Source organism: Podarcis gaigeae (assembly GCF_964106915.1).
Source record: "Podarcis gaigeae genome assembly, chromosome: 5".
Classification (NCBI taxonomy): Eukaryota; Metazoa; Chordata; class Lepidosauria; order Squamata; family Lacertidae; genus Podarcis; species Podarcis gaigeae.
In genome coordinates this window covers 85,701,525-85,728,677 of record NC_139681.1, presented here as the reverse complement: position 1 = coordinate 85,728,677, position 27,153 = coordinate 85,701,525, and the positions used below count along the sequence as shown (strand labels likewise).

The 27,153-nt window shown below is 41.1% G+C and overlaps 1 protein-coding gene across 2 annotated transcripts; it reads right to left on the bottom strand.

Moving 5' to 3' along the window:
• Positions 1 to 53: 53 nt before the first annotated feature.
• On the bottom strand, positions 54 to 25,066 carry SEC62 (SEC62 homolog, preprotein translocation factor). 2 transcript variants are annotated; one of them, XM_083739783.1, is made up of 8 exons: positions 24,809 to 25,066; positions 16,116 to 16,224; positions 14,863 to 14,968; positions 13,759 to 13,975; positions 6,349 to 6,441; positions 4,230 to 4,290; positions 3,780 to 3,899; positions 54 to 2,030 (listed from the first exon to the last, which is right to left on the bottom strand). In XM_083739783.1, exons 1-8 carry the CDS (start codon positions 24,842 to 24,844, stop codon positions 1,558 to 1,560), a joined length of 1,215 nt encoding a protein of 404 aa, XP_083595909.1. In that variant the 5' UTR covers positions 24,845 to 25,066; the 3' UTR covers positions 54 to 1,557. The 2 variants fall into 2 exon arrangements, with proteins under 2 accessions (XP_083595909.1, XP_083595908.1); XM_083739782.1 differs by lacking the exon at positions 24,809 to 25,066 and adding an exon at positions 19,699 to 19,889.
• Between the last annotated feature and the right edge of the window lie 2,087 nt (positions 25,067 to 27,153).

Below are 27,153 nucleotides of genomic sequence, written 5' to 3'. Positions count from 1 at the left end.
TACTTTCCCAGCTGTTAAATGAGAGGAATAGGTAATAAGCAAGTCAGACCACATTTGTGAATGGTTTTTATCAATGCACACATAAAATGCATATATTTGCACAATCAGAAAAAATTAACATCTTCAGTCAAAACACTGGTGATGGAAAAAGCAGTTCAAGGAAAAAAGGAGAGATCTGTTAAGTCAGCTATCGAAAATGCAAGCAAGTAACTAGCATTATCTCTTCACAGTCACTTTGCTAAGAAAGAACTGAATCTGTATTCATAATTTCAGTTTTAGGCTGAAATTCAATGATTCAGAGGAATGATGTAAAGTCTTAACTTTAAAAATGTTTATAGAACTAAACACACAATGGTCTTCCAAGTCAGTCAAATGAGGGATGCATAAGAGAGAAAGTGAACAATCAGAACTCCTTCAAGATTTCAAGAAATTATTTGGTCTTGGTAATCTTTTTTTTTATGAGCTTCTTTTAATGTTCAAGCCAAGCCTATCCTCTCTCATGGCAGTGTCTACTCATCAAATACAGTACTCCACTTTCTGAAGACAGAAAGAAATAAAAGACTAACATTAAGGCATACACAGAGCTACGCTGTCTGCTTTTGTTGAATTAGAATCAGTTTACTTGGACTTCAATACGTGGAATGTTGGCACAAAACTAAAGCAGTAGTGAACACAGCTGCCAATCTCACTGATTCTGTTAGGTCCTTGTGACTTGCATTTCCCTCACACACACACATTCTGAAATGGCTTTTAATTATACAAATTGAAAACTGGATAAATCCTCCAAATAATAAGTAACAGGTAAAATAAGGGGGTTGCTTTATTTGTATGTTATGTACAGAATACACTTCTTGTATTATGATGGGGCAAGTCAAGACAAGAGCTATAACCTCCAAATTATGCTCTCTCTCCCCCCGCCACCTGTTGAAGATGACTTCTTTGCTCTGAACTAGATGGACAGAACAGTCTGGATTTCCTAAGTTGGTCACACACGGTTAAAACGTTTAAAACCCTACAGCCAAGTCAGCATTAACTTATATGCCTTAAGAAAAAAATATTCTTAAACAAAAAGTTCTAAAAAAAGTCTTACAGTTTTATGAAGATTAATAACAATATAAATAGAATGAACCGAAAAGTTCAGTTGTTGTAAGTATCAATCAAATTAAGCTATTAGGAATAAATGCAACAAGTGCCATTTTAAATTACTATTCTGGAAAAGTGTAGTTACTTACAACATGCAATTTCCCAAAATATTATTAAAAGAACTACATTCCTCCGTATATTTGATGACTTAAGCAGACCAAAATATCTGAGTGACAAGTTGTGAAACAGATGGCTTTTGTAAGTGTATATTAGATTACTTACAACAACTATCAAGTTAAGTGGTTTTCTTCTGTTTGTAAAACAAATTAAGAACTATGTTATAAAGCTGTTTGGCTAAGCTGCATCTGTATATTTCAGCAAATAAGGAAGAAATGAATGCTGTCAATATGGTGTAGCAGCCAACATAGAAAATCCAACTGTCTGCACAAAATTTAGTCCCAAACTACAGCTGAATTAAGATTGTTCATGTAAAGGCCTAGTATCTTGCTCCTCCTCTTCTTCTTCCTCCTCTTCACAATCCTCTTCATCCGTTTGCTGGTCAAGTTCCTCTTTTGTGATCATTTCAAAATCATTTCCATTGCCACTACTGTGCTGGGACCGGTCATCCTCCCGCCTATCACTGTCTGTGTCCAAATTCCGCTCTCCGCCAGAAGCTTCTGATCCCAAGCCTCCCAGTGGATCAGCTTTGCCATCCTCATCTTCTTTTTTCTCACTATCAGATTTCTCCTCACTGTCAAATTTTGGTTGTTTTTTGGATTCAGACTTCTCATCTTTCTTTGAATCAGCTTTTGGTCCTTTGTACTCATGTGTATACAGGGGCCTGAAGGAGTCAATGAAGCCAACGTCAGCAGTCAGGTTTGGCAAGAACCAGAAGTGGTGTCTTCCACCAGTTATCAGCCAGATGATAAGGAAGAGGATGCAGCGGGCTACAAGAAGAAAATGTCCAAATGTCTTAAACAGAATATTTACAGAACACAGAGCTACATTTATGTTTGCAAATGACAAAATGCCTGAACTGGCAAAGCAGAAAATTCTGAGTGAGAGAAATTAGGTAAGCCACTGCAAACTTGGGGCCCACACTTAAGAGGCAGCTCAGGAATTTAAAGGGCTCCGGGTTCTCCCACCTCAAATTCTTTTCCAGAAATTGCTTTCCATATCTATTAATTACATTAAGATCAAGGGTTAAAATGCAAACTCAACTGCTGAGTTCTAATTAAGGCCCTAACATTCTTAAACTTCTTTAGGAATCTGTATGGTTGAAAATCTGTATGCTGTACATTCTCTACCGGCAGTTAATGACCAACTTTGGTTGTTGGCTAATAGTTTAAGCTACAAGGTAAAGGTTGAAAACATTAAAATATAATAATATAGAGTAAGCATTCCCTTTCGATTCCACCAACAAGCAATACCTAAATGGTTAAGATGCTCATTGGTTTTTATTTACTTACATTTCTAGACCACACTAAACCTCACAGGGCAGATAACAAAACATGCATTACACATATACCATATAACAAAACATTTAAAATCAAATTGCATCATTACCAAACAATTTTAAGCCCTATTTTTGCTTGGCTGAGGATACTGCAATCTAGCTCCAATGATGTGGCTTAAGCACATTCAAAAGGAGTCTGATTGGTAAGTCTCTAGAAGAATGAAATTACACTGCTTTGAGTAAGCCCACAACCACTCTCTACATGCCCTTGAGGAATAGACATATACAGTAGAACCAAGGGGGAATTCAGAACAATCACAGTCAACACATCTGGAAATATAATAGTAATAGTAATATATTAAGGTAAGCAGGGACCAAGACATTTATAAAGTTTTAGAATCTGAGAGACCTCTATCTGAGAGACTGTAGGTATCTGGAGCAGATGCAGGAATATCTGGAATAAAACCTGATTCTAGAGAACCATTTCAGTTAATTGTATTTACTGTCCTGTCTGTGCTCAGTAATTTAATTCATTTGTACACTACAATCTCAAGAATGTTAAAGGGATCTCATTCTGTCTCTTAACCTTTCCCCCTGCCTCATTATACATATATATGTTTCCTTCTAGCTTCCTTTTACTACCAAAAATAGTTTCAGCAGTGAATGCTTTCAAGTAAGTAAATAAACTGCTTGTAGCCAGTGGCAGATAGTTTAGCATAAAGCTGTACAACTAGGTGCCGCCCCATATAAAACATGGTTCCATGAAGTGATCATATGTGCAATAAAGCACAGAATGCTGTTTTTATGCTGTAAATCAAGCCTCACAGAAAAGCATCACAGAGTACCCCTCCTGTAGGTTTAGCACTTCTAATTGTCAGTAAGGAGACAAAAAGTCTCTCATTGAAGCAGTAAAGCTAGAGGGAAATGGTAAGCACAGTCCTAAAACAAGTCATTGCTGCAAGAGCAGTCAGAGGAAATGTAAGCAAGACTACTGTACAGGGACTGGTGCACTTAGCTTCTCCCATGAGACAGAAATGGCAACACAAACATCAGAACTGCTCCCACTGCGTGAAAGCAACCAAAATGAATGCACACTTGCAGTCAGCTTTATTACAAATGGCACAATGGTGACATATGGTGGCCACCTGGGAAACATTCACATGGCGCAAGGCAAGTCTATGAGATGCTTAAATCTGAACTGTGAGAGCTGGAGAGGAAGAGAAGAGAAACACACACTTACCAACAGCCAGGAGAAGAATACTAGCCACAAAACACCCTGCACCTACGCTCAAATAATAAACGCCTACTCGCATTTCTGCAGGCCAGAGTGGGAAGAGAGTTGCAGCTATAACAGCAGTCACTGTAAAAGAAAGACAGCACAAGCATAAGAAATACTGGGAGCTTTAGGACTGAAATAAATGCAACAGCACCACTTTAATTTGGGGGGAATGTTTTGAGCCCTCACAATTGCCTTGTAAAAGTGGATGCTGTGCCTCTACAGAATATGGGTGTAATCCACTGCAGTGTTTGTCCTGCCCAAAACCAATTAACATCTATTGGAACTTAACAAGCCCCATTTATTTCAATGGGAAGGGGGGGATTTGCCCCCGTGAAAGCCACAGATGTGCTAAGAGGCAGACCGTTAGTTGGGTGGGTTGCCAGTTTCACCCAACAGTGCTCACTTACTTACCAAGTATGAGTCCCATGGCAAATGTTTTAAAATGAACTGGGTCATAAATCCACACATATACCTGGAAGGAGAATGATTACGTAAAAATTAAACCAGGTTCAGAAAGCAAAGGTTTATGAGGAAGCTGATTGGAAATAATATATTCTCCTTGCAATAGTTCATCACTGTAGCATGTAAAGAAGCCTAAACATTTTCTCCGTGACCTGAGGCAGCTTATTAATGGGCTGAGCTAAAGTCTTGTTCTCTGTACAACAATAAATCTATGTATTTTATCTAAGCATTGCAGGGGGTTGGAACAAATGAGCCTCTGGTCCCTTCCAACTCTACGATTCTATGCCTGGGGCTGTGTCACTTCAGACTGCAGATGGAAGTTTATATCCTTTAATGTTCCTTCATAGAAAAAGTTGCTGGCATGTAGAAAACTGTGCATCAGGAAGAAAACTGCAGCCTTTCTCCATGACAACTAGTGCTCTCTCCTTCCCTCCTCTGCTTCATGTTACGTTTTTTCAGGTTGCGTCCTGCAGTGACCCGGAAGTACCGGAACGGGTTACTTCCGGGTTTCGCCGCTCGCGCACAAGCACCAAATCGCACCGCACAACTGTGCAGATACAGCGTTTCAGGTTGTGGGCTTTTCATGTTGTGAACGGGCCTCCAGAATGGATCCCGTTCGCAACCAGAGGGACCACTGTATTGCAGTGAGGGAATGAAACTCAGACTCAAGTCTAGTTCCTCAAGGAGAAATAGGTCTAAGTATTTATGGTTATTAAGACAGATCTGGGAACCTGATCAGCACAGATCTGAGTACTTGATAAGCACTTCTCTGCAAAGTGGGCTGGGGATGGATGTATAGGGGAAAAGCAGGGCTGGGTGAAGATGCTTCTCCTCCCTGCCCATCACTGTTTCTGCACAACACCCATCTACCATTGCTTTCTGCAACAAGAGCAGCAAACATGCATCTAGGATCAAAATGGACAGGGTGGGTAGTGTGTAGGGTAGAGAGGTGTCACGTGAAGAGCTACATCTCCCCTGCAAACTGCCTTTCCCTTTGCAGCAGAAAAACAGTGGTGTGGTTCCACCACCAAATGCTCAATTAGCCTTATAACAACATCTGAGATCCCATAAACCCACAATGCACCCGCAATTTGAAGGGCAGGCCTAGAGATGCAATCTATTGAATCCAGCCACAACAGGTAATTCTTGTCATGGCTATGAAGAACAATTGGAAAGTGCTGTTCCTTATTTCAAGCAAGACTAATGGTCCGTCTATGGCAGCAGCTTTTCAGGACTTTAAGGCAGCAGTAAACCTGTGCTTTTGAATAAGCATACACTTTTTGGGGAGCAATAACCAACAGTACCAGGACATAAGAATTGTCCTGGTAATTCAGACGAAAATCTATCTAGCCTTGGTATGGAATTTATGCATGTTGTGATTATGTGATAAGTAAACTAAATATGAAATCTTAACAGAAAAAAGCCCTTAGATTATGACTCCTATTTTATTTAAAAGATTTATATCCTGTTCTTCACCTAATGGTCTCAGAGGAAATTACACTCAGGTAAACTACATCACAACAGTGTCTCCCAACCTAGTACTCTCTAGATGTTTTGGACTACAATTACCATCCGCCTCTGCCAGCATGGCCAATGGTCAGGGATTTTATTTATTTATTTATTTATTTATTTATTGCATTATTGCACCTTTCCTCCAAGAAGTTCAAGGTGACATATTGCAGTCTGAAACAGTTGGGGACACCAGGTTAGAGAAGACTGCAGTAAAACAACAGAACAGAAAAAAATATATTTTAAAAATAAAAAATCAAAACCAAGAATTCCCCTATTTTTATTTCTTTAACAGAATGTGTAAGCCACTTGATTGTAAGAAAATCCCTAAGCAGTTTACAAAAAATATATTTAAAAAAAATTACTGATAAAAACAGCTAAAACAGGTATTTTAAAACATTACCAAACACTCATAAAACCAGAGCCAGATGTCTCCATTTCTGACCAACTACATCAAGAAAAATCTAGTCAGACTAGTGGATTTCTCCACATTTTTATTACTGGTAAACATTATAGACAGGAAAACATTTCAGCAACAGAGATTATTCAGATACTGTACCTCATTTCCATCCAGAAAAACCTGATCTTCATGAGGCTCAAGTTTGAATTTTCTCTTTGTCTCCTTCTTCTTAGGTGTGCCAGGAGTCTCATCCTAATGACATATTGGAAACAATTGCCAGTGAAATTGTGCTCATGAGAACACCTCATGTAGTCCCTTCTGCCTTTATTCCCACATACTGATTCAAAAGCAAGATTGAGGATAAAGACATGGTTCCACTTCAGACCATGGTCTTTGGACTGAGATAAACCTTTATAACTAGACATTTCCTTTTGGGGAACCTCATATATGACATCAGACAGAGAGGCAGGTAAAGGTGGGGTTTGGCCAAATGAGGATTTGCAGGCACCACCAATCCCCTTTCTGCAGTAGCTCCTAAGCACCTGACAACCTGTAGGTTGTCAGACACTTTGCAAGCAGAGTTTGGAATGCCCCTTGTGCTACACTTCCCAAGCACTGGGCGTTGAGTACCTGGACAAAGGGGCTATGCAACCTCCCCTAAAAGAAAGAAAAATTGTCCCATAAAGAATTACAACACGTTGACACTTAATCTCCTAGAGATAAATTTGACAGGTGGGTCAGCCCTGCCAGGACTGGAGATACAAAGATCTTATCCACTGAACTGAACAGGTACTCCATACCCGCCTTAAATCCATTAAAATTCTCCCACTGATTTCAGTTACATGCAAATCAAGGAATAAAACATTGACAAAAAGCTAAACATTTTGTTAAAATTTACTATTTAGCATTACTGAGCACTCAGAAAGAAAGATACAGACACCAATTGTTCTGACTGATTCTCTTATCTTCCATAGAACACAAAGTTCTAGAACAGGCTATTTATACTTTAACCTCCTCTTTATTAGACCAATTCCCCCAAAAGATCTTAACTCAAACATAATATAGGTTATTTAATGTGCATCTTTTCAAATAAATTCTTAAAACTTTCTTGCCTGCATGTCTGCCTAGCTTCTTACTCTCCCCCTTCTCACAGTCCTTGCCCTGGCACATCCCTTTGTGATTCCCCAGTAATGTTCCATCACTATGGACTGAAAAGACTGCCGGGGTGCCATGAATTCTTACCTGTGCTATGGAATCTCTCAAGTATGTGTGTTACAAAAATAAGTGCACAATGCAGCCAAAATTAAGCCCTTTTTATTTTCACCAATTTCAAAAGGAAAGATTTAAGCACCTGTTAAAATATTTTATTAAAATCAAGGGATTTTTTATATGCTTAGCTATAGCTGAATGCTGTTAATTATAATTTACAGTCGGTAATTGCAGACAAAAAATGAAGAATGCTCAAAATAACGACAGTTAACTCACAACTTGCACTCATTTAACTTGTGCGCATTCAACTTTACACGCTTGGCAAATTTTAAAATATATAAATAAAAAGGGGCTGGAAGTGGGTGGGTTGCCTGGGGAAAATTTCTTTTAGGCAATACCACCTGCCATTCCACCCAATGCATTTTGACTACAGTGGTCCCCCGCAAGACAAATGCCTCGCAAGACGGAAAACCCGCTAGACGAAAGGGTTTTCCGTTTTGGAGGTGCTTCGCAAAACGAATTTCTTTATGGGCTTGCTTCGCAAGACAAAAATGTCTTGCAAGTTCCTGCGGGTTTTTTCCCCTCCCCCCCTTTTCCTAAGCCGCTTATCAGCTGATCTGCTGATAAGCCGCTTAACAGCTGATCGCTAAAAGCCGCTAAACCGCTAATAGCGCTAATCCGCTAAGCTGTCAACGGGCTTGCTTCGCAAGACGAAAAAACCGCTATACAAAGAGCCTCACGGAACGGATTAATTTCGTCTTGCGAGGCACCACTGTACACACAAGTTTGGCTTTATATGCTATCCCCAGAACATAACCCCCACATAAGTTGAGCCTTGCTTGTACAGTATTACAATCTGGTTTCCAGCCTAGCTATAGCCCTTAAACTATCTTGCTCATTCAAGCTAATGACCTTCATCAGGAGAGACAAGCGGAGCACAACCCTATTGATTCTTGATTCTCCAATGTCTCCGATACTGCAGACCATGGCATCCCTCTGAACTGCCTTGCCTGAATGGGGCTTGGAGACACGATGTTACAGTGGCTCTGGCTCTTTCCGGAAGAGTGAGTCTAGAACACGGGTGTCAAACACAAGGCCCGCGGGCCGAATCCGGCCCGCCAGACCACGTCATGTGGCCCGTGTAAGCCGCCGCTGGTCGGCAGCCTTCACCTTTTATTCTCGCTTTTTTTTGGGGGGGGGGACACAACAAAGCCGCCTCTTCAGCGCATGCGCGGCAGCCTACAAGCCAGAGAACGTCTGCCCTCTAGCGGCGCCGGCCGTTCTACACAGGAAACCTCCACTTTACATGCATTCAGGAAACCTCTACTTGTTTTTATATTGAGCACATGCCATCCTGTGATGTGACAGATCCAACGGCTGCCTGAACAACCGGCCCTTTGAGGGTGACCAAACTGCTGATGCGGCCCCCTGATGAATTTGAGTTTGACACCCCTGGTCTAGAACATGGTGTTGGGAGACTAATCACTGGATGAGCTCTGCCAGAGTTTGGGGCTGGTGTGCCACTAAAATGCAGAGAACACACAGTTCTGCTTCTCGTTTCCATCTACTAATCTCAGAAAAGCAGTAGAAACCTTATCAGGTATCCTGGGGCAGTTATGGAATAAATGAGGTCAAACAAATGGAAACTTAATCATGATAAAATGGATATACAGTTTGGGATCTGCACAGAGGTTTGCAAACAATTTTAGACAGGCTTACCCTGTCTCTAAAAAATCAGGTATGCAGTTTGAAAGTACTCATGGATCCAGTATTACCTATGGAAGTATAGATGGTAGACATGGAGGCGGTGGGAGGAGAGGGGGTTATTGGTTTGTGGGTTGGTTTGTGTTTTTTTTTGTTCTTGTTTTTATTATGCATTTTGTATTTTTATCTTGTATTTTTATGTTGAGAACCACCTTGAGATCAATGGATGAAGGGTGGTATACAAATTTAATATACAGTAATAATAATAATGCTTTTTACCAGCTGCAATGCTGTCTAGAGAAAGCATCAGCTACACACACAACATTCAGACTACACTACTGTAATATTATTTACATAGGGAAGCCTCTGACGACAGTCCAGAAACTTCAACTAGTGAAAAATTCAACCACCAGAAGGCGTGGGGTGGGGTAGGCAGTACGGCCACACCACACAAACTTTGCATCAGTTGCATTGGTCAGCCATTCGTTTCCTGGGTCAATTTAATGTGCTGCCATTAACATTCAAAGCATCAAAAGGGTTGGGACCAGATTATTTGACAGACTACCCAAACTCACAGAAAGCTGCTCAGGCCCTAAAATCAACCTTAGAGGACCTGTTCTTGCCATTGAAGACAATCAGATTAGTCAGGAACAGGACCCTTTCAGGAATGATCCTACATCTGTGAAATATCCTGCCCTGAAAAGTCTGCTTTGGGCCCCTTTTGTATTAAATGGCCCCTAAAAGTGTCCTTATCCTGTCAAGTTTTCTATTGATTTTCCTGTGACACTTCTACCCCAGATATGATTTTATCTGTTGCTAGTTTATTAGGCTATTTGTCAGTTGGTTTTTTGAACATTTTTATTGTAAGGGGCTGTATAACAATTTGCCCTAAAAGGGGTGGGGGGAATAAGTAAGATGATGAAAATTAGGTGAATGGGTAATTACTGTATAGTAATTGTGGTTCTTATTGGGCCAAACGTTACTCAAGCAGAAGGTTGCTTGATTTCCTGTACCCTCCCTCCTTACTGTGCCCCCAAAATGATTCTCTGTAAAATCAGAGAACACTCAAAATAGGGTTCACCCTGCATTGTTGTGCTGGGAGGGAAGACATAGCCAAAAGACAGAGGGAGCTCACAGAAGTGGAACTGCTTTTGTCCAATGTCTGATGATTTCCCCATCTGTAATCTTCCACATAACATCCTAATTCAGAGGGTTCCCTGTCCACAGGAGTAGCTTTTCCAGGACACAGAAAACAGCAGTGAGGAGAAAGGATATATACGAAAGCTAGGCAGTGCAAAAGGTTTCTTACTCATGAAAATTTGGATGCTGCTTGTTGTTCTAATACAAGACAAATGGAGTCCAGTTCTCTAAACCTATCTGTCATTTGGTATACCTCACTGGCTCAAATATAGGTTGTGAGATTCATAACTTGTTACTTGCCAGGTTTTAGTTGAATGGTATGAATTCTAAGATATGTTCTCTGAAAGACATTCACAGAATGACCGTCTCCTCTCCTCTCCCTTCCCTACCTTGCACCCCCTAATAAGCTTATCTGGAGAATTGGTGAGCCCTTCTAAACAATGTAGTTTGTGATGTCGGGGGGGGGGGTCTTCTGAGGGAAGGGGAGAATCTGTTGAATGGTCACTTTAAAATGTGAAGGTTCATTATTGTTTCACAAGTTGTGTATGTCTTTAAGGGCCAGGGCCAGGGCCAGGGCAAATAATGAGACCCAGTCTTACAGCTGTGAAACATAGCAGGTGCTGCTGAGTTGTGCTAATCAAGCTGTGTCAGCAATTGGGTATAGTATATAAGGAGCAGCACCTAGCTCTCCCATTACCCTGGGGGATGGGTTGGTGGTTGGGTCTGGTTTGTTGTTGATGTATTTAGTGTATAAGGAGTTTTTGTTTTTGTTATTAAAACCTTGTTTAAGTTATTTTTGAGTCCCTTTTTAATGCATGGTCTCCCCAGCAAGCTCTCTGCAGCGCTACTAAACTGCAAATAGCCAACAGAATTGCCCATAATCCATCTTAGATCCTAGAACAAGTTAACGAAGTTCATGGAAGGAAACCATTTCCAGTAGGATAGCCATGATAGTTGGTTGCAGCAAAAACAACAAAGCCTTAAGGCATTACATCTGCTCTGACCCATCACACAGACTCACAATTTAAGGATTTACACCAGGCATTTCTCAGATTACAATACAAATCCAATGGAGTGAAAGAGCAAACCAGCAAGGTCAGACCAATTTCCAGAAATAATCAACTACAGGACAGATGAGGAAGAGAAAGCAACAGACCACCATTTATAGCCACCTACAGCTCCCAGATATAGCCACTCAAGCATGAATAATCTACAGCCCATCCTGGACAATACTGCTTCCTTCTCACAGGTCTTGGGTAGGAGGCCTGTTCTTGCTTACACACAACACCCATAACAACTACTCGCCAACAAAGAGCTCATATAACAGAACACAAAAACAGGGACCAGGCCCTGCAACAAACCGAGATGCCAATTCTTTTCCCATACCTTCTCTGGTAACAGTATTACAGGACCTAAAATAACATCAATAGTTCATTCACCTGCTCATCTTCCAATGCAATATGTCATCTGCCAGCAATGCCCTTCTGCATTCTACATAGGACACACAGGCCCATCCCTACACAAAAGAATCAATGAATACATATCTGACATAAGAAGTGGCAATATTCATAGACCAGTAGGAGAATGCTTCAATCCACTAGGGCACTTTGCCAATGATCTTAAAGTAGCCATACTTGAACAAAGGAATTTCCAAAGGAGGCCACAGCATGAAAAAGCTATATTACAATTCGCATAATCCTCCAGAAAGCTTGGAGGGGGTCTTCTGCACATAGCAGGATGAGAAACTTTCCTTCCTTCCACAAACCATTTTAGCTGACTTATCTTGAGATTCATACTATCAATTTTAGCAGCTGATTTTTTTTCCAGCTGACAGTTGCATCTTTTGCAGAAATACAAAACAAACAAAAAACTGTAGGGAAAAATTATCAAGCCCACCCAATAAGGACTAAGCATTCTCAGTTGCTACAGCACATTGTGTTGGGTGGCGGGTGGTTAGAATGGGCAACTGTGAGTGGGGGGAGAACAGGGAGGACTAGATGAAATGTAGTGTCATGGAAAAGGGCATGGCTGACACCTGAACAGGAAAACTCCAGGACAGGAATATGTGTTTCAAACAAATTGTAAACTCAGTTATTTTATGCATCCTACCTGAGTATATTGTATTTCTAAATAAGAGACCTTGTATTTTTAATGAAACTGATATTCATCTATGGTTAAATTCACCCCAAGGATTTCAGTTTTCCTTAAACTTAAATCTGGAACCAATACTAAAAGACAGTAACTTTTTTAGAACTTGAAACTGTTTACAGTATGCATATGGCATAAGCACATATATTAGTATTTATTCTTGAAATTTTAATATTGAACCTAATGATGAAAAAGAGAGGAGGAAATTATGTCTAACCATGTCTACTGCCTCTTCCCAAATTAGAGTGCCCCGACAGAAACACATTTATTCATACACAAATTGGGATGAAGATTACTGTACACTGCAGAAAATACCGTATTTTTCGCGCCATAGGACGCACTGGCCCATAGGACGCACCAAGTTTTTTGGGGGGAAATAAAGAAAAAAAAATTATTCCCCCCCAGGCGCTTGTGGGGCTGGCAGTGGGGAGAAGAGCGCTTCTCCCCGCCACCTGCCTGCAGACCAGGTCCAGGGACAGCGGGAAGACGCACTGCGCCTCCCCGCTGTCCCCGGAGCTTGCGGGGCTGGTGGCGGGGAGAAGCGCTCTTCTCCCCACCGCCCACCTGCAGACCAGGTCCGGGGACAGCGGGAAGACACGCTGCGCCTCCCCGCTGTCCCTGGCGCTTGCGGGGCTGGCGGCGGGGAGAAGCACGCGTCTCCCCGCCGTCAGCCTCCAAACCACATCGAGAGACAGCAGGATGGCGGCGCTCCCCGCTGTCCCCCGACCTTGTGGGGTTGGCGCTGCGGCTCTCCTGAAGCCTGGAGAGCGAGAGGGGTCGGTGCGCAAAAGCCTGCATTCGCCCCATAGGACGCACACACATTTTCCCTTCATTTTTGGAGGGGAAAAAGTGTGTCCTATAGGGCAAAAAATACGGTACTTCTCACAAATCTATTTCAGAAATAAGTAATAGAAAGGGCCAGTGAAACCTACTGAACACCTTTTGAGCACCCCAAAAAAATTCACAGAACTATCTCTGTAATACTAATCTTATTAAATGTTTTATTAAGCATGTCTATTAATATGACAGCAAAAATGCTAAAACTCTCTTAAGTGTGTACCTTGCACTATGTATTCTTTAATTTCTTTTAGCTTTTATCACTTCTTCCTGTAAAAACAAGTCCATACTGTTAATGTCCTCCACTGAACATGTACAGTTTTTCTCATGAGGAACTATATTACAAAGACCCCAAAGTATTATGAGAAAAGCTATGGTAAGTAAAGAAATCCAAACTAGAAGTCTTTAACATTAATCTTTAATATTAGTTCTTTGCAGTTTTTAATTTTCTCCCACTCTGAATGGAATGCTATTTAATCCACTGTTTATATTATGGTTTCATCTCAGATGGACTTGAGGATTCACACTGACCTTTTTGCCTTCTTCTTTCTCACCATCCTTCTTCTTTTCCTTCTCTTTCTCCTTCTTAGCTTTTTCTTCTTTTCCGCCATCTTTTTTGCTCTTTTTCTCATCTTCTTTTCCACTTTCAGCCTTTCCTTTCTCTTTTTCCTTTTCTTTCTTTGCATCCTTGTCTGGCTTCATCTTCATCACTTTTAGAGCTCGGTGGAAAAACTGCTTCTTTAAAAGTCTTAGAAGAAAAATTCAGTTCATGCTTAATCTGGGAGTCCACTGCTAAAGTGGAGTCATATGGTAAAGTAAACTCAAACTACTACTTTGATCAAATAAGCAATCCATTCTAAAACTACGACCAAACCAAGTCTACATCACATTAGATAGGGTATTAAGAAAGATGGAGGGGGGGGGGGAAATCTCTTAAATAAAAATTGTATTTAAAAAACAGTCATCATTAGAATAGTGCCAAAGCTTGATTATTCCTTGAAATTTTTGTAAGCTGCTCAGGAAATAGGATTGAAGAGCAGTATAAAAATACTTGCCATACATAAACTTATTTTCTTATAAGCACATAAAATATCAATCTTCCCTATTGGTTGCCATTTCACACTTAGATATATGCACATGTTATTAATTAAAAAACAGTGACAAATGGTAAAGGTAATAGATGACAGTGAAAATTAGACCACTATTTCCAACACATTTTGACAATATACCCTAACCCAAGGGAACTCTTCATAAAATACTGATAATAAAAACCAGCCAACTTTAACATTTATAGGCAGTTTCTTCTATTCCTACAAAGCATATAACTATAATCTGGCAAGATAATAAGGTCTTGTTGCTGAGTTTTTGGAGTTCTGCAACTGCAGTAACAAAGTAATTTTCAACTGAATGTTGTAATTCAACTAGAATAATCCTAGCTGCATAGGCTGTTGGAATATGAGTAAAGCCATACAGTAGTAGCAAAGACCAAAGACAACTATGGAGGATCTAAAAATATAAAAATACTTTCTGATTACCTGGAAATAACACAATGAAAATACATTTTAATTCATTCTGTAACATTATATTTAGGAGTATTCATAGTGTTTACAACAACATTAAAAAAACCAGGCCTACCTGTTGCAATAATCAACTACAGACTCTCGAGTGGTAAACAGGGCTTCTTCTCCTTTCTTGGCTTTTGCCCACTTAGAATCCAGAAGGCAATCCACAGCTTTGGAAGCTAAAAAGAAAAACACACCATACCTCTCACAAGAATGCTACACTGGAAAAATGTGACCAGTCCTAAAGAAAATGGAAATTTTGGAACAGTAATAATTTTGTTCCTCATTTGATGACGTGTCTGTCTAAACAGCTCACCCACAGTAGAACCCAACAAATTTTGAGTCCAAGGAAACCCTAGGAAATGATTTTGATTGATTATGACATTTTCACTTTTACTTTTTTCTGGCTTCAGCCTGAATAAACCTTGTACACATAAATTCAATGTCTGGAAGTATTTGAAGCCTTTTAGGTTTGTCCAAATTTCTATACTCTTGAAGGAATGGGAAGCTGAGGGCCTTTTATTTGAACCACACACTGTTATGTCTACTCAAATGTAAGTTGCACTGAGTTCAGTGTAGCTTACTCCCAGGTAACTGAGCAAGAAGTGCAAACCAAAGCTTCCATCTGCTGCAAGTGATTATGAAGATAAACTGCTTAGTGGATTAAGTAGGCCGAGGACATTTTGGCAGAAAGCAGAGTGCTTCCTCCATATCTTTTTTCTTTTTCTAAGATAAAAATAAATTGTTTTACAGACTTGCTGCCCTGTGGTAGTTAGATATTCAGGGTCCTACACAGTGCAGCAGTTCCTTAGAAGTACAGCTAGGATATAAATTGTAGTATTAGATACAAGTTGTCACAGTTAATGAGATGGCATCAATGGTTAGTATGGGAGAAGGCAAAACCATCTTGTCAGTTATCACTGCTGTTGTCATAAGAGGACACCAACCATCAGCAATCCATTTTCCACTGGATTATTATGACTAATACCATAGGAATATTATGTTTGTTGTGTTATCATCGCCGTCACTCACTCAGGCTTTCAAATCTGAATAAAAATAAACACAGTCTGAACCAGAAATTTCTACACTCTGCAGAAGATAAAGATTCTACTCCTACCCTGGAATTCACTGAGGTGAAGTGCAGACCATAAAAAGCTCTTATTAAAAAACAAAAAAGGGGGGGGGAATCAGGCTGTGATTAGTTTTAATCAGATTCTCATCCCCACTTATCTCCCAGGTAAAAGCAAGAATAAAAACATTTTCCTCCAAGCGCTACAAATATTGACAATCAGGTTGCCACATGATTTGGATAATATTTAACCTTACCAATGAAGTAATCCACTCTGTGACCCATCATATTGGTAGACTTGGTTGGACAGTTGAAACGCAGGTATTTAGCAACAGCCTTTTCCTCCTTGAATGGCTCACCCACCTCCTTTAAGAGAAAACAGAGCAAATGCAAATTTAAAGCAGAAAGCTACAGTATTTTCATTTGTACTGAATTTTTACAAAGCTCCTCAACTCACTTTCATAGCATGTGAAACATGATTCCTCAGATAGTTACATGCTAATATTCTGTAAATACCTCATTATCAATGAAGGCTCTTGTGAAATCTTAAAAGACTAACAAATTTATCATAGCATAATCTTTCATCCATCAGATGCATGATATAGGAAATATAGGAAATTTACCTCTCAAGACCAAATATTATTGCCTTGTAGTTTAAAAGTTAAGAATGGGTAACCACATCAATTGTTAGCGGGACACTATTCTAGATTCTTTGCCTCTATCAGCAGGTCAGCATGCTAACAGCATGCTATCAGAACATGACAGAAGCAACCACAAGGTGGGAACAGAGCTGGCAGAATATTTGAACACCACCATGCTTTATTTTTTTTATTTTTTTGATAGAATTTATGTACCAGAGTGTCCAAATGAAGCTGGTTGATTGTATTTAGAAACTTCAAAGACTGGGAAAATGTTGGACAGTTTTCTAATTTGGTGGCTTTGGAGAAGTGGAGAGAAATGTGATTTTGTCATATCCTAGATGTGTTCCCCTTGGGACACAGGTTGTGCTGTGGTCTTAAACCACTGAGCCTCTTGGGCTTGCTGATCGGAAGATCAGCGGTGTGAATCCGTGTGACAGGGTGAGCTCCTGTTGCTCTGTTCCAGCTTCTGACAACCTAGCAGTTCAAAAGCACAGCAGTGAAAGTTGATAAATAGGTACCGCTGCGGCGGGAAGGTAAATGGTGTTTCCATACGCTCTGGCTTCTGTTACAGTGTTCCACTGCGCCAGAATCGTTTTACAGTGGTACCTCGGGTGACATACGCTTCAAGTTACATACGCTTCAGGTTACACACTCTACTAACCCAGAAATAGTGCTTCAGGTTAAGAACTTTGCTTCAGGATAAGAACAAAAATCAGACTCCAGCAGTGTGGCGGTGGCAGGAGGCCCCATTAGCTAAAGTGGTGCTTCAGGTTAAGAACAGTTTCAGGTTAAGAGCGGACCTCCGGAACGAATTAAGTACTTAACCCGAGGTACCACTGTAGTTATGCTGGCCACATGACCCGGAACGCTATCTGTGGACAAATTTCAGCTCTCTCAGCCTGAACCGAGATGAAGGCCCACCCCATAGTTGCCTTTGACTGGCCTTAACTGTCCAAGGGTCCTTTACCTTTACCCTTACTGTTACCTTTTATACTCCCCCTTAATGACAAAGTACATAGTCTGGAAATGAACATGGACTCTTTGGTATTGAGGACTTCCCAGGTAGTAGTACTCATAACAGGAGGCCATTTTACGAGCTTAACACAGGTGAGTGTACTGAGGCCACTTCTGTCATATAATGCCAATTACAATGTGTTCTATGCAGGGCTAATTTGGAAAACAGTTCAGAAGTTGCAGGTGGTTTGCAGTTTACCTGACAAGGACACGTTGCAAAAAGCATGTCACTCCTGTCATTGCTCATCTTTACTGGCTGCATTTTTGCTTTGGGCATGCTGGTTATTGTTTTTAAGGGCTTAATCTGTCTAGGTTAGGTCCTGCATCTCTTTAGGAGCATTTCCTGGCCTGTTTCTCCATGTTCACAGGGAAAGCTCAGTGACCCCTCCACTTAGGGAACCAAAACTGTGAAGGTGCAGAGCTTGATATTTTCTTTTGGGGAACACAACACTATTTGGTCCCTATAATGTTGATATTTTAGTAGGAAATAAAAACCCCAGCTCTTACAAAATGCTTCTGGTGTCAGCTAATTGGGTGTTTTAATTGCAGTCGCTTTTAGTCTGGTTATAAATTCTTTATTTTGCTGCACTGGAAACTCAGCCAGATGGGCAGGGTATAAATAATAAATTATTATTATGGTTTCTATTGACTGCTTCATTACTCCAGATGGGTGTTTTATTTAAATTCTTTTATTTGATGATTGTAGCTTTAAATTGGTTTCATACTCTGCTTTGGTGTGTGATATCTTGGAAGTAATGCAAGCCTATAAATGCTAATAAATAAATAAAAACAGAAAGGGCTGTAGCTAAATGTCTGTCAAAAAGTTGTGATTAGGGATTCTTAAAACTAACATTTTAAGATTTTAAATCAATGTATTTAGCTCTAGTTACAGATAGGTAGCCGTGCTGGCTCTGTTTTCTACCTTTTAATGTTTCACCTACAACAAGGCAGCTAAGTAGTAAGAAGGAATGGAAAGAACATGCAAGCTGGTCAAAACACATAGACACTTGCTAAATAATATAAAAAAGATATAGTACTGGACAGTTCCTGTTTGGCTGAACAAACTATTAAAATGAAGCAACCACGCTGAAGCTACAGAACATTCTCCACCTGCTACAAGACAGAAAAACCATGTTGAGCCTGTGAAGCAAGTTTATTGATGACACAGCTGTTTATTCCCTTTTTGCAAACAGGTTGGAGCGTCCAAAATCAGTCCTGCAAAAACTACAGAATGTTAAGAGAGATAAATCCTGGAATTTTTTGCTAATCAAACTAATGGGTAAGAGGGGGGAAGGGTTAGTTTCTAAATTGCTTAATGTAATTTTTGGATCTATGGAACCCCTTAAAAAGATATGGCACACAAATTCTTCCAAATGATTAGAATAAAATTGGGAATCATTAACCTCAAAATCTGTTTCCAGTTTTCTTGGGGGAAATGCCTTAAAATTATTACACAGATGTCTATAATATTTCCTTCTAGATCACCTAATTGTTGGAAGGGTTGCAATAAACTTGGTACTTATTACCATTCATGGTGGGATGTTAGTTGGTACTATTTTTGGAATGTAATTTTGACAGAAATTACAATTATTAATAAAAAAAACCAACACTATTGCTTCTTGTACAAAATTAATGTTACTGAATATTTTTTAAGATACCAATGTAACTACATTGTCAAAAGAATTGGTCTTATACAGTATATGATTTTGGCAGCATGAATAGTAACTGCAACTCAATGGAAAACAGTAAAAAATCTTAAACTGGGCACTTCATACCAATCATTCTGGAATATAGTTATAATAGGAAAAAAATAACACAGAAGTTGAGATTTGGCATTCCTTTGTGACATATACAGCAGAACCTTCATTTTCAAGACAACCCTTGTTACAAGCCTGGCAAATCTAGAACTATACTTGATGAGCTGATGAAGTTGATGGTCTTTACTTGGGCTTTGTTATTTTAACTTATTCTACGTGCCTACTTTATAGTTTTGTTTTTCATATTTTAATTTTTATAATTGTTTTCTCTGTTTTATATAATTATAAAATGAAATAATAAAAACCAAATAATAATAACAATAACAATAATAATATTCTTAAAAGAGTATCTATTGGATAGAATTATATATGAACAGCTACAAAAAGTCAATCCCTCCCAATCCCCATAAAATTACTAAAACCAGCACCTCATTTCCACATAGATCAGAAGGAAGCTGCGGGTAGAATGGGGCCGTGTCCTCTGGACTCTCATCTTCATATCCCCACATGAAAGCTTTGTGCAGAAATGAACCAGTGGAACAAAGTATGTCCAGATGAAACCTTAACCACTACACTGAGCAAAGAAGGAACGTTTGCTCTAAAGTCGTAGCAAAGACAACAGCAGCAGCTGCTAGAAGCTACTTGGGAGCCTATTCTTTTCCCTATGCAAGCCACTGCGGGTAAGGAAGTAATGTTATGCAAATAAGGAACCAATGTCATCATATCTTAAATTCTTACACGTTCACATTGGTATGTTAAAATCTCTTTTTGCAAGAGGGCTGTTTAGCAATGGTGCAATATGATAGGCTAACTAAAACAATAGTCGTTTCTGTAATTTGCTGTCTCAGACACTTAATTACACTTGCTTGGAAAATACTGTTTGTACGTCAAAGGTAGGCAACTTGTTATGCACAGAGGCTCACATTAGAAAAATACAATTAGCAGTTTTTTTCAGCATATTCTAAGTTCATGTAATTAACATGATAGACTACTAACTACCTACTTAGAGAGCCAGTGCAGTGCAGTGCAGTAATTAAGAGTGTCCAACTAGGACCTACAAGACCAGAGTTCAAAGTGGGGGTGGGCTGAAGCTCACTTGAGCATGAAGCTCACTGGGTGTTGGGCCAGTCACTATCTCTCAGCCTAGCCTAACTCACAGGGTTGTTGGGGGAGAAATGAGAAGGCAGAGAACCATGTACAGCACCTTGACCTCCTTAGAAAAAAAAGGTAGGATATAAATGTAATGAATAAACGAACAAATAAATAATGGGGAGCCTTTTTCCTTTTTTTCTGCTTTAGGACTAACTGTATTTCTTTTCTGAATGCAAAATATTTTATAAATGGTCTCTGTGTCCAAAGGCACTCCACACAATACACAATATTAAAAATCTACATTCTAAAAACAAAAAACAAACAAACAAAAAAGAAATGGGTGAGATTCCCTAGATTTGGTATGGAATAGGTTCTAGTTAACAAGTTTAAGCTTGAACTGGTTTGGATCAGGCCCAGGGTAGATCACCACTGCTCATCTGAACATATAACCATATGTAATTAAATTTCATCTCTTGCATTACTCACTAAAGCCCATATGCAAGCAATTTATTAGATTTCTAGGGTCCAATCAACAACCTATAAAGAATCACCAGAACACAATTCTGTCCTATATATATATTTCCATATACCATCACAAAGTTGCCTACCATACCATTGCACTAAAAATATAGTTCATCTCAGAGAAACTGCATAGAAGGCTGCCTGCACATTTTGCTCCACAACTTAAGTCTAGAGACATTTTTTTTAAAAATGAATACTCAGCAACTGGAGGGCCTGCTGACTGAGGGTCCAGTACATCAGTACCTCTGTGCCTGCCTCTCAGCAGCACTGCATATAAAAGATTTCGCTTGAATCGGAAAGTGGCTTGCACACAAAAGCACTTGCACACGAATAGCAGTGCTTATGGTAAGCAGCTGAATGTAGGTGATGGTTACAGGGGACATGGTCAACTGCACCAAGGGCACCTGACCACATCTCTAAAACGGAATGCAGAGATAGGAAGAAGAGCAGGTAGCTCCCTTCCTTGTCCAAGCAACCACTGTCTACTTTTCCAGGTGACAAGATTTTGGTTCTTTCAGACTAATAAGCACGTGATAACTGCGGAAGTGTTGTGAATTTGAGGCAGAGATCATGTTGCCTTGGCTTCTCCAGTCTCTTATCAACAGAAAATAGCTACCCAATACCAGTGCTGCCTTTGTTTGCCACAGCTGTTTTTACAGTTTCTTCAAAGAAACTTGAAGCAAAGGTCAGTTTAACATAGTTACCCATGCAAGAAGCTGGCACGCACAGTCTGTTCTTAAAGAGCATTTTTTGTACCAACTTCCCCGCTTGTGAGATGAACTGCCCTCCAAGAACCAAATTAACTTAAATAACTTGAGATTTGAGTCAATCATGTTTGTAAATCGTATATCCTGTTCTTTCAAGACAGAAATGAAAATGTTTAAATCTTAAGTGAAGGTGCTCAATATATATGACTACAGTGGTACCTCAGGTTAAGTACTTAATTCGTTCTGGAGGTCTGTACTTAACCTGAAACTGTTCTTAACCTGAAGAACCACTTTAGCTAATGGGGCCTCCTGCTGCTGCCGTGCCGCCGGAGCCCGATTTCTGTTCTCATCCTGAAGCAAAGTATCATTCATCAGCCTGCTATTCATTATGACACCAAACAAAATATAAAATTGATATATATATATTACAAACCTTGAACAGAGCAACGTGACAATCGGGGTGTTTAAACTGAAATACTGTATAGAAATATTAGAAAAGTGGCAAAAGGAAATGGCATAATCAGGGGCAAAACTAGGTAGGTTTTATTTCACCCAGGTCAAAGACCTGGTTTGGAACCCCCTCATGTGTATTTGTGTACACACATGCACAAACAGGCCGGGAGCCTCAATGGCACCCCTTGGGGGTAGAAACCCAGCTAACCCCCCCCAATAGTTGTGGCACTGGGCATAATTCAAGAAATAGTGCTACTCTTGAAGAGAAATAATTGCTGTTACTTTTTGATATAAACTTATTTGAACTAGTTTTTCCCTCGTTAAATAAATTTTAAACCATCCAGCACCCAAACAAAATATATTTAGAAAGAGATGACTGCACAATGTATTGCACACTAAACTAGCATATTACTAATAAAGCATATGCTATGTATCCAAAGCTGTCAGTAAATGTTTTGCATGAGATCAACGTCCTGGCAATCAAAGATGCAACATATTCATACTGTGACACTCAAAAGCAAAGGTCCATAAACATTTGCAAGAGATTACTCCAGCTTTATCTAGGAACAGTTTGTGAAATGTTATCTCCGCTGGCATGTAAAAACAACAAACAATATTTTAAAGAATCTTTTCCAATACTGAAGAGCTCCTATAACCTAGATAACATACAAGATTATTTTTAGTATTAATTGTGAGTAACTCAGGCTTTAAACTGTCCTACAGTTTAAACCTTCTTTAGACTATATATTAATTGGGGAGGTGTTGAGAGAAGCCTCACATTTTGGAGGCAATGAGGGGGAGGGAATTTCAGAATGTTTAAAAAAACAGGAGGAAAAGAGGTATATAGTGTGTGTCTGCAGCTTATTCACAATCTTTATGGTTTGGTGAATAGTTTTACCAAAGCCACAATGAGACAGGATGGTAGCTGTCAAGTTGGCCATGAATATTTTAGAATACATTTCTCAAATATTTGTTGGCATAATTATTACAATCAAATAAACATTATGCTTAGGCTGCACAAAATTATAACTGCTAATAATATCATATCTTGTTTTTGCCAAGCGTTGGAACTGTAAAAACAATGGTCCACCTAGTGTTAATATTCTTTACAGACTCTGCATATTCTTACCCTGAACGCAACATAAGTTAAACTTTTATCAGTATTGTCACTATTTGGCCTTTCCACATTTGAACAAGTTTTGGAAGATATTGAATTAAATCACCTTAACAAACATAGCACAGCTTCATTGACACAGATACTTTTAAAGATATATTTGTTCACTACAGAGCACATAGCTATGTAGCATACCTAACATATGTCATCTATTGCGGAAGACTTTATAGCATAGCTTTGAAGTGAGAAAAACTTCCCTTCCCTTCCTCTCATAATGAGACTACCAAAAATAATTACTGCAGTTGACTGCAGAAAAAGTGACTCATTCATATGCTGTCACTACATCTGGAACATCCAAGAAGAAACACTCTTCTAGGTGTGTGTGAGGATGCCTGTGAACCTAAGGGCATCGCAGAAGATGATAATGAATACAGGTCATGTAAATGAGCGAGCGTGCTAGAATTAGCAGGATTGAGCAGAAGTGAAAAACTGATATTGTAATGCAACAGGGTGGCATCCACTAGCATGCAACAAGCAAACTCCACATGATGCAGAGGTGATTAAACAGCATTAAGTATAGTGCTCACCAAATAGGAAATTCTCACAGTTACAGGTTGTATGTGTGATAACCATGCATGCTAAGTGTATATTTTGGATGTATGTGAAATAGATAGCCTACTATGCTGGTGTAAAGAGAAGGCAGTTTATTGGGGAATTCCCTCAGGGTTTCACAGGTACATTTGGCAATGAAGTGGGTTTTTTTTGGGGGGGGGTAGTTCCATGCCACAACATGGTGCAATAAGGGGTGGGTGTGGGTGTGTAGACAATTAACAGTGGAAAGATGTTTGCAAACAGCTGTTGTGATGGTAGAAACGTTTACACTGTTTGTAGGGTGAGCCTGGAAAAGAGTGCTGGGCTGCCATTTGGGGGAACACTAGGCTTCCAACCACATAGCCAAGAAATGCGACGGGATGCCCCTCTGCGGAGGGAAAACCATCCGAACCGCAGAACAGAAATGGGGAAAGGATGAGTCGTGGTGGGACTGTAGGTGCGGCACCGTCAAGACGCACCCAAAAAGACCACGGCGGGGAGGCGCAGATGGGAGAGGGGCTCGCGAGTGATATCTCCCTCGGGGCACAGCGCCTGAAGAAGGAGCAGCTGCGTCCTGGCGTTTGGAGCTGGGGTGCCCCACAGTCCTGTGTCACCATCATAGGGACTGCTCTGTGTGTGGGGTGGGTGGGGAGGAGGTGTTTGGTGGGGTGAAAAGGGCAGATAGACATCCTGGGCTGAGGAGAGACATCTGCTCAGTATGGAGCTACTGGAGGGTGGGGTGGGAATGCGGGACTGGAGCGCCCATCCGTCTCCCACTAAGGAAAGAGGCGCGAGTGGAGGGTGGGGGAGAGAGAGAGAGAGAGAGAGATGCCCTGAAGAGAAGGGGAGAGCGGTGACGTGGCTGGCCCTGTGGCGAAAGGAAGATGGAGGGGGGGGCGAGAGAAGAGAGGGAATAAAAGAGGCCGAAAAGAAGGAAGGTGAAACTACCACAAGAGGCACTGAGGGGAGGGGGAGTCCGTGTGGAAGGCGGGGGGGACGGCGATAAAAAGGGAAGCGGTTCCCGCTGGCGGTTGGCGAGGAGAGGAGCGAGCGAGGTACCTGAATCCGCTTCCTGTGTCTCCTCCGCTCCGCCATGTTGTCCCCGTCTGGTCTCCCGGTGACGTGGGGCTGAGGCGAGCGCGGGGAGGGGGGCTGGGAAGAGGAGGAGAAGGGGGGGCAGATTTTGTCTGTGTGAGTGAGAAAGGGAAGCACAGACACGGGGACGGGAGGAGGGGAGGGAGGGACAGCCGGCCGGCAACCTCGCGAGAGGCCGCGGGAGCTATTATGTAACTCGAGGGGAGGGGAGGATAAAGGAGGGCGGCGAGGCGCGTGGCGTCTGCCGGGCTCTTTCCCGCCCTCCGGTTTTCCTCTCGCGCGGGAAGGGAGGGGCGCTGAGGGCAGGCGAGGGGCAGCGACGGGGTCGCTGAGGGAGAGGCTTGAAACAAAACACTATGCGGCGCTTCAGAATAAATTGTGTGCGACTTATTTTTCCCTCACGCTTCTTATTGCATGTGCCGGGATGGCGTGGTGTTGAATATGCCTGAAGGTGTGAATGACCAAGAGGGCGTCTGTCCCTGAGGGGAAGCCGCTGCTCCCCACAGCAACTGCCGCTCGGGGACGCTGGGTCATCGCGTCGCCCTTCGCGGCGTTTTTACTTGTTTCGGTTATTAAACCAATTTATATACTGCTGGCTAGTGGTTCAAAAGACTTTGAACAGTCAAAAAAATGCTAATCGAAGTGTCGTTAAAAGCAAACGAATTAAATTAAAATATGAAAGCATAAGTGCTAAAACTAGGCCTCAGGGTTAAAGTTACCATTATTTGGTAGGCTTGCTGGTAGAAAAATCCATGTACACGAGAAGCTGGAATAAAACAGGATGGTGCAATGTACATGCCTGTTCCTAACTCCTGAAGGAGGGGCTGCTGGTGGCTGAACCTTTAAAATAGCATTTGACTTGAACACCATTATTTTTGCCAGATCTAAGGCAGGGCCTGCCCACCCATGAGGCAAGGTGCGGCAACCGCCTCGGGCAGCAGGATCCACGGGGACAGCAGGTGTTTGCTCACCCCTTCTTCCCTTGAAAGGAGGGGATGCCATTTTGTGGTTTGTCTCAGGTGCAAAAAATGTGTTTGGCCGGCCCTGAAAAGCTGCTTTCAGCAAGATCTCATAGAACTTCTGCGAGATCTCGTCACTGCTGTGGCTTCTCAAGTCTCTCATGTTGCAGGACACTCTGTCCCCTGCTGCCAGAGCCAGAGAGATGTGGCTTCCAGGTTCCTGCGAGATCGCACCGACCTCTGGCAGGATCTCACCAAGAACCCACAAGCTGCAGCCATGTGACCCCAGTAGGCGGGGGGGGCACCTTCACATTTCGCCTCCGGAGGCAAAATGGAATGGGCTGCCACTGACACCATAGTACCCAGGTCATGTGAACTTCCCACTCTCTGTTCCCAGTCCCACTGAACCTCCAGAACACCTTCTTGCAGTGCTTGTGGCAGCTTAAAATCAGCCAGGGCTTGACGCATCTGAGATGGGGAAAATATGTCAATGTATCTCTGGCTGAGCCACAGTTAAGGAATTACACCAGCAGAACCTGTCTACCCCAGAACCTCCCAGCTCAGAGATCCACAAGATCCTAAACCCTATGTGTTGTAAATCATCTTGGATTTTTAAAGAAAGGGTGGTAAAGAAAAAGTTAAAAATAAATTAATATTCATAGAGATGATAGGGTAGTTCTTCTGTTATTCTAGCCATCAGGTTTTTGAACAAAAATCTTGATTTCTCTGTAGAGGTTCTCTACAGCAATAGACTATCTGTCACATGTAAAAGCTTATTCCTAACCATTGCAGTTTATTGTAGGAATGTTCACATTCTAGAGATGTATTGTTGCTGGGCAGGAAGGAATACAATGCGATAAGAATTGCAGGTTTTTAACTGAAGCAACAGTTGTAACGGGAAGTGGTTACAAGAGCTTACTCAAGTAACTGATTAAAACCCAACAACCTTGTTGAAATATCTGTCTAGGTTAGACAGTGGAAATTTACGTTAAAAAGTACTTGCTCTTGGTAATTCCCCAGAGAATAGCAAACAATATATTGATATTTATTGTTCTCGACTTTGGAGAAACCATAAAATATTCCACAACTGTTAAAAATGCACCCTGACAGGTAGCATGTATATAAATAAAGTGTCGTTTGCAGCTTCTGTCTCTTGGTCTTGCTTGACCACTGTATATAATGCTTGCCTTGCTGTTAAAGACGTTAAGGACGGGGCTGTGGTATCTCCTTTAGGGTTAAAGCTTTGTGGTAGAGTACCTGCTTTGTATGCAGAAGGTCCCATGTTCAGCCCCCAGCATCTCCAGGTAGGGTTGGGAATGCCCCTAGTCTGAAACGCTGGAGAGCTGCTGC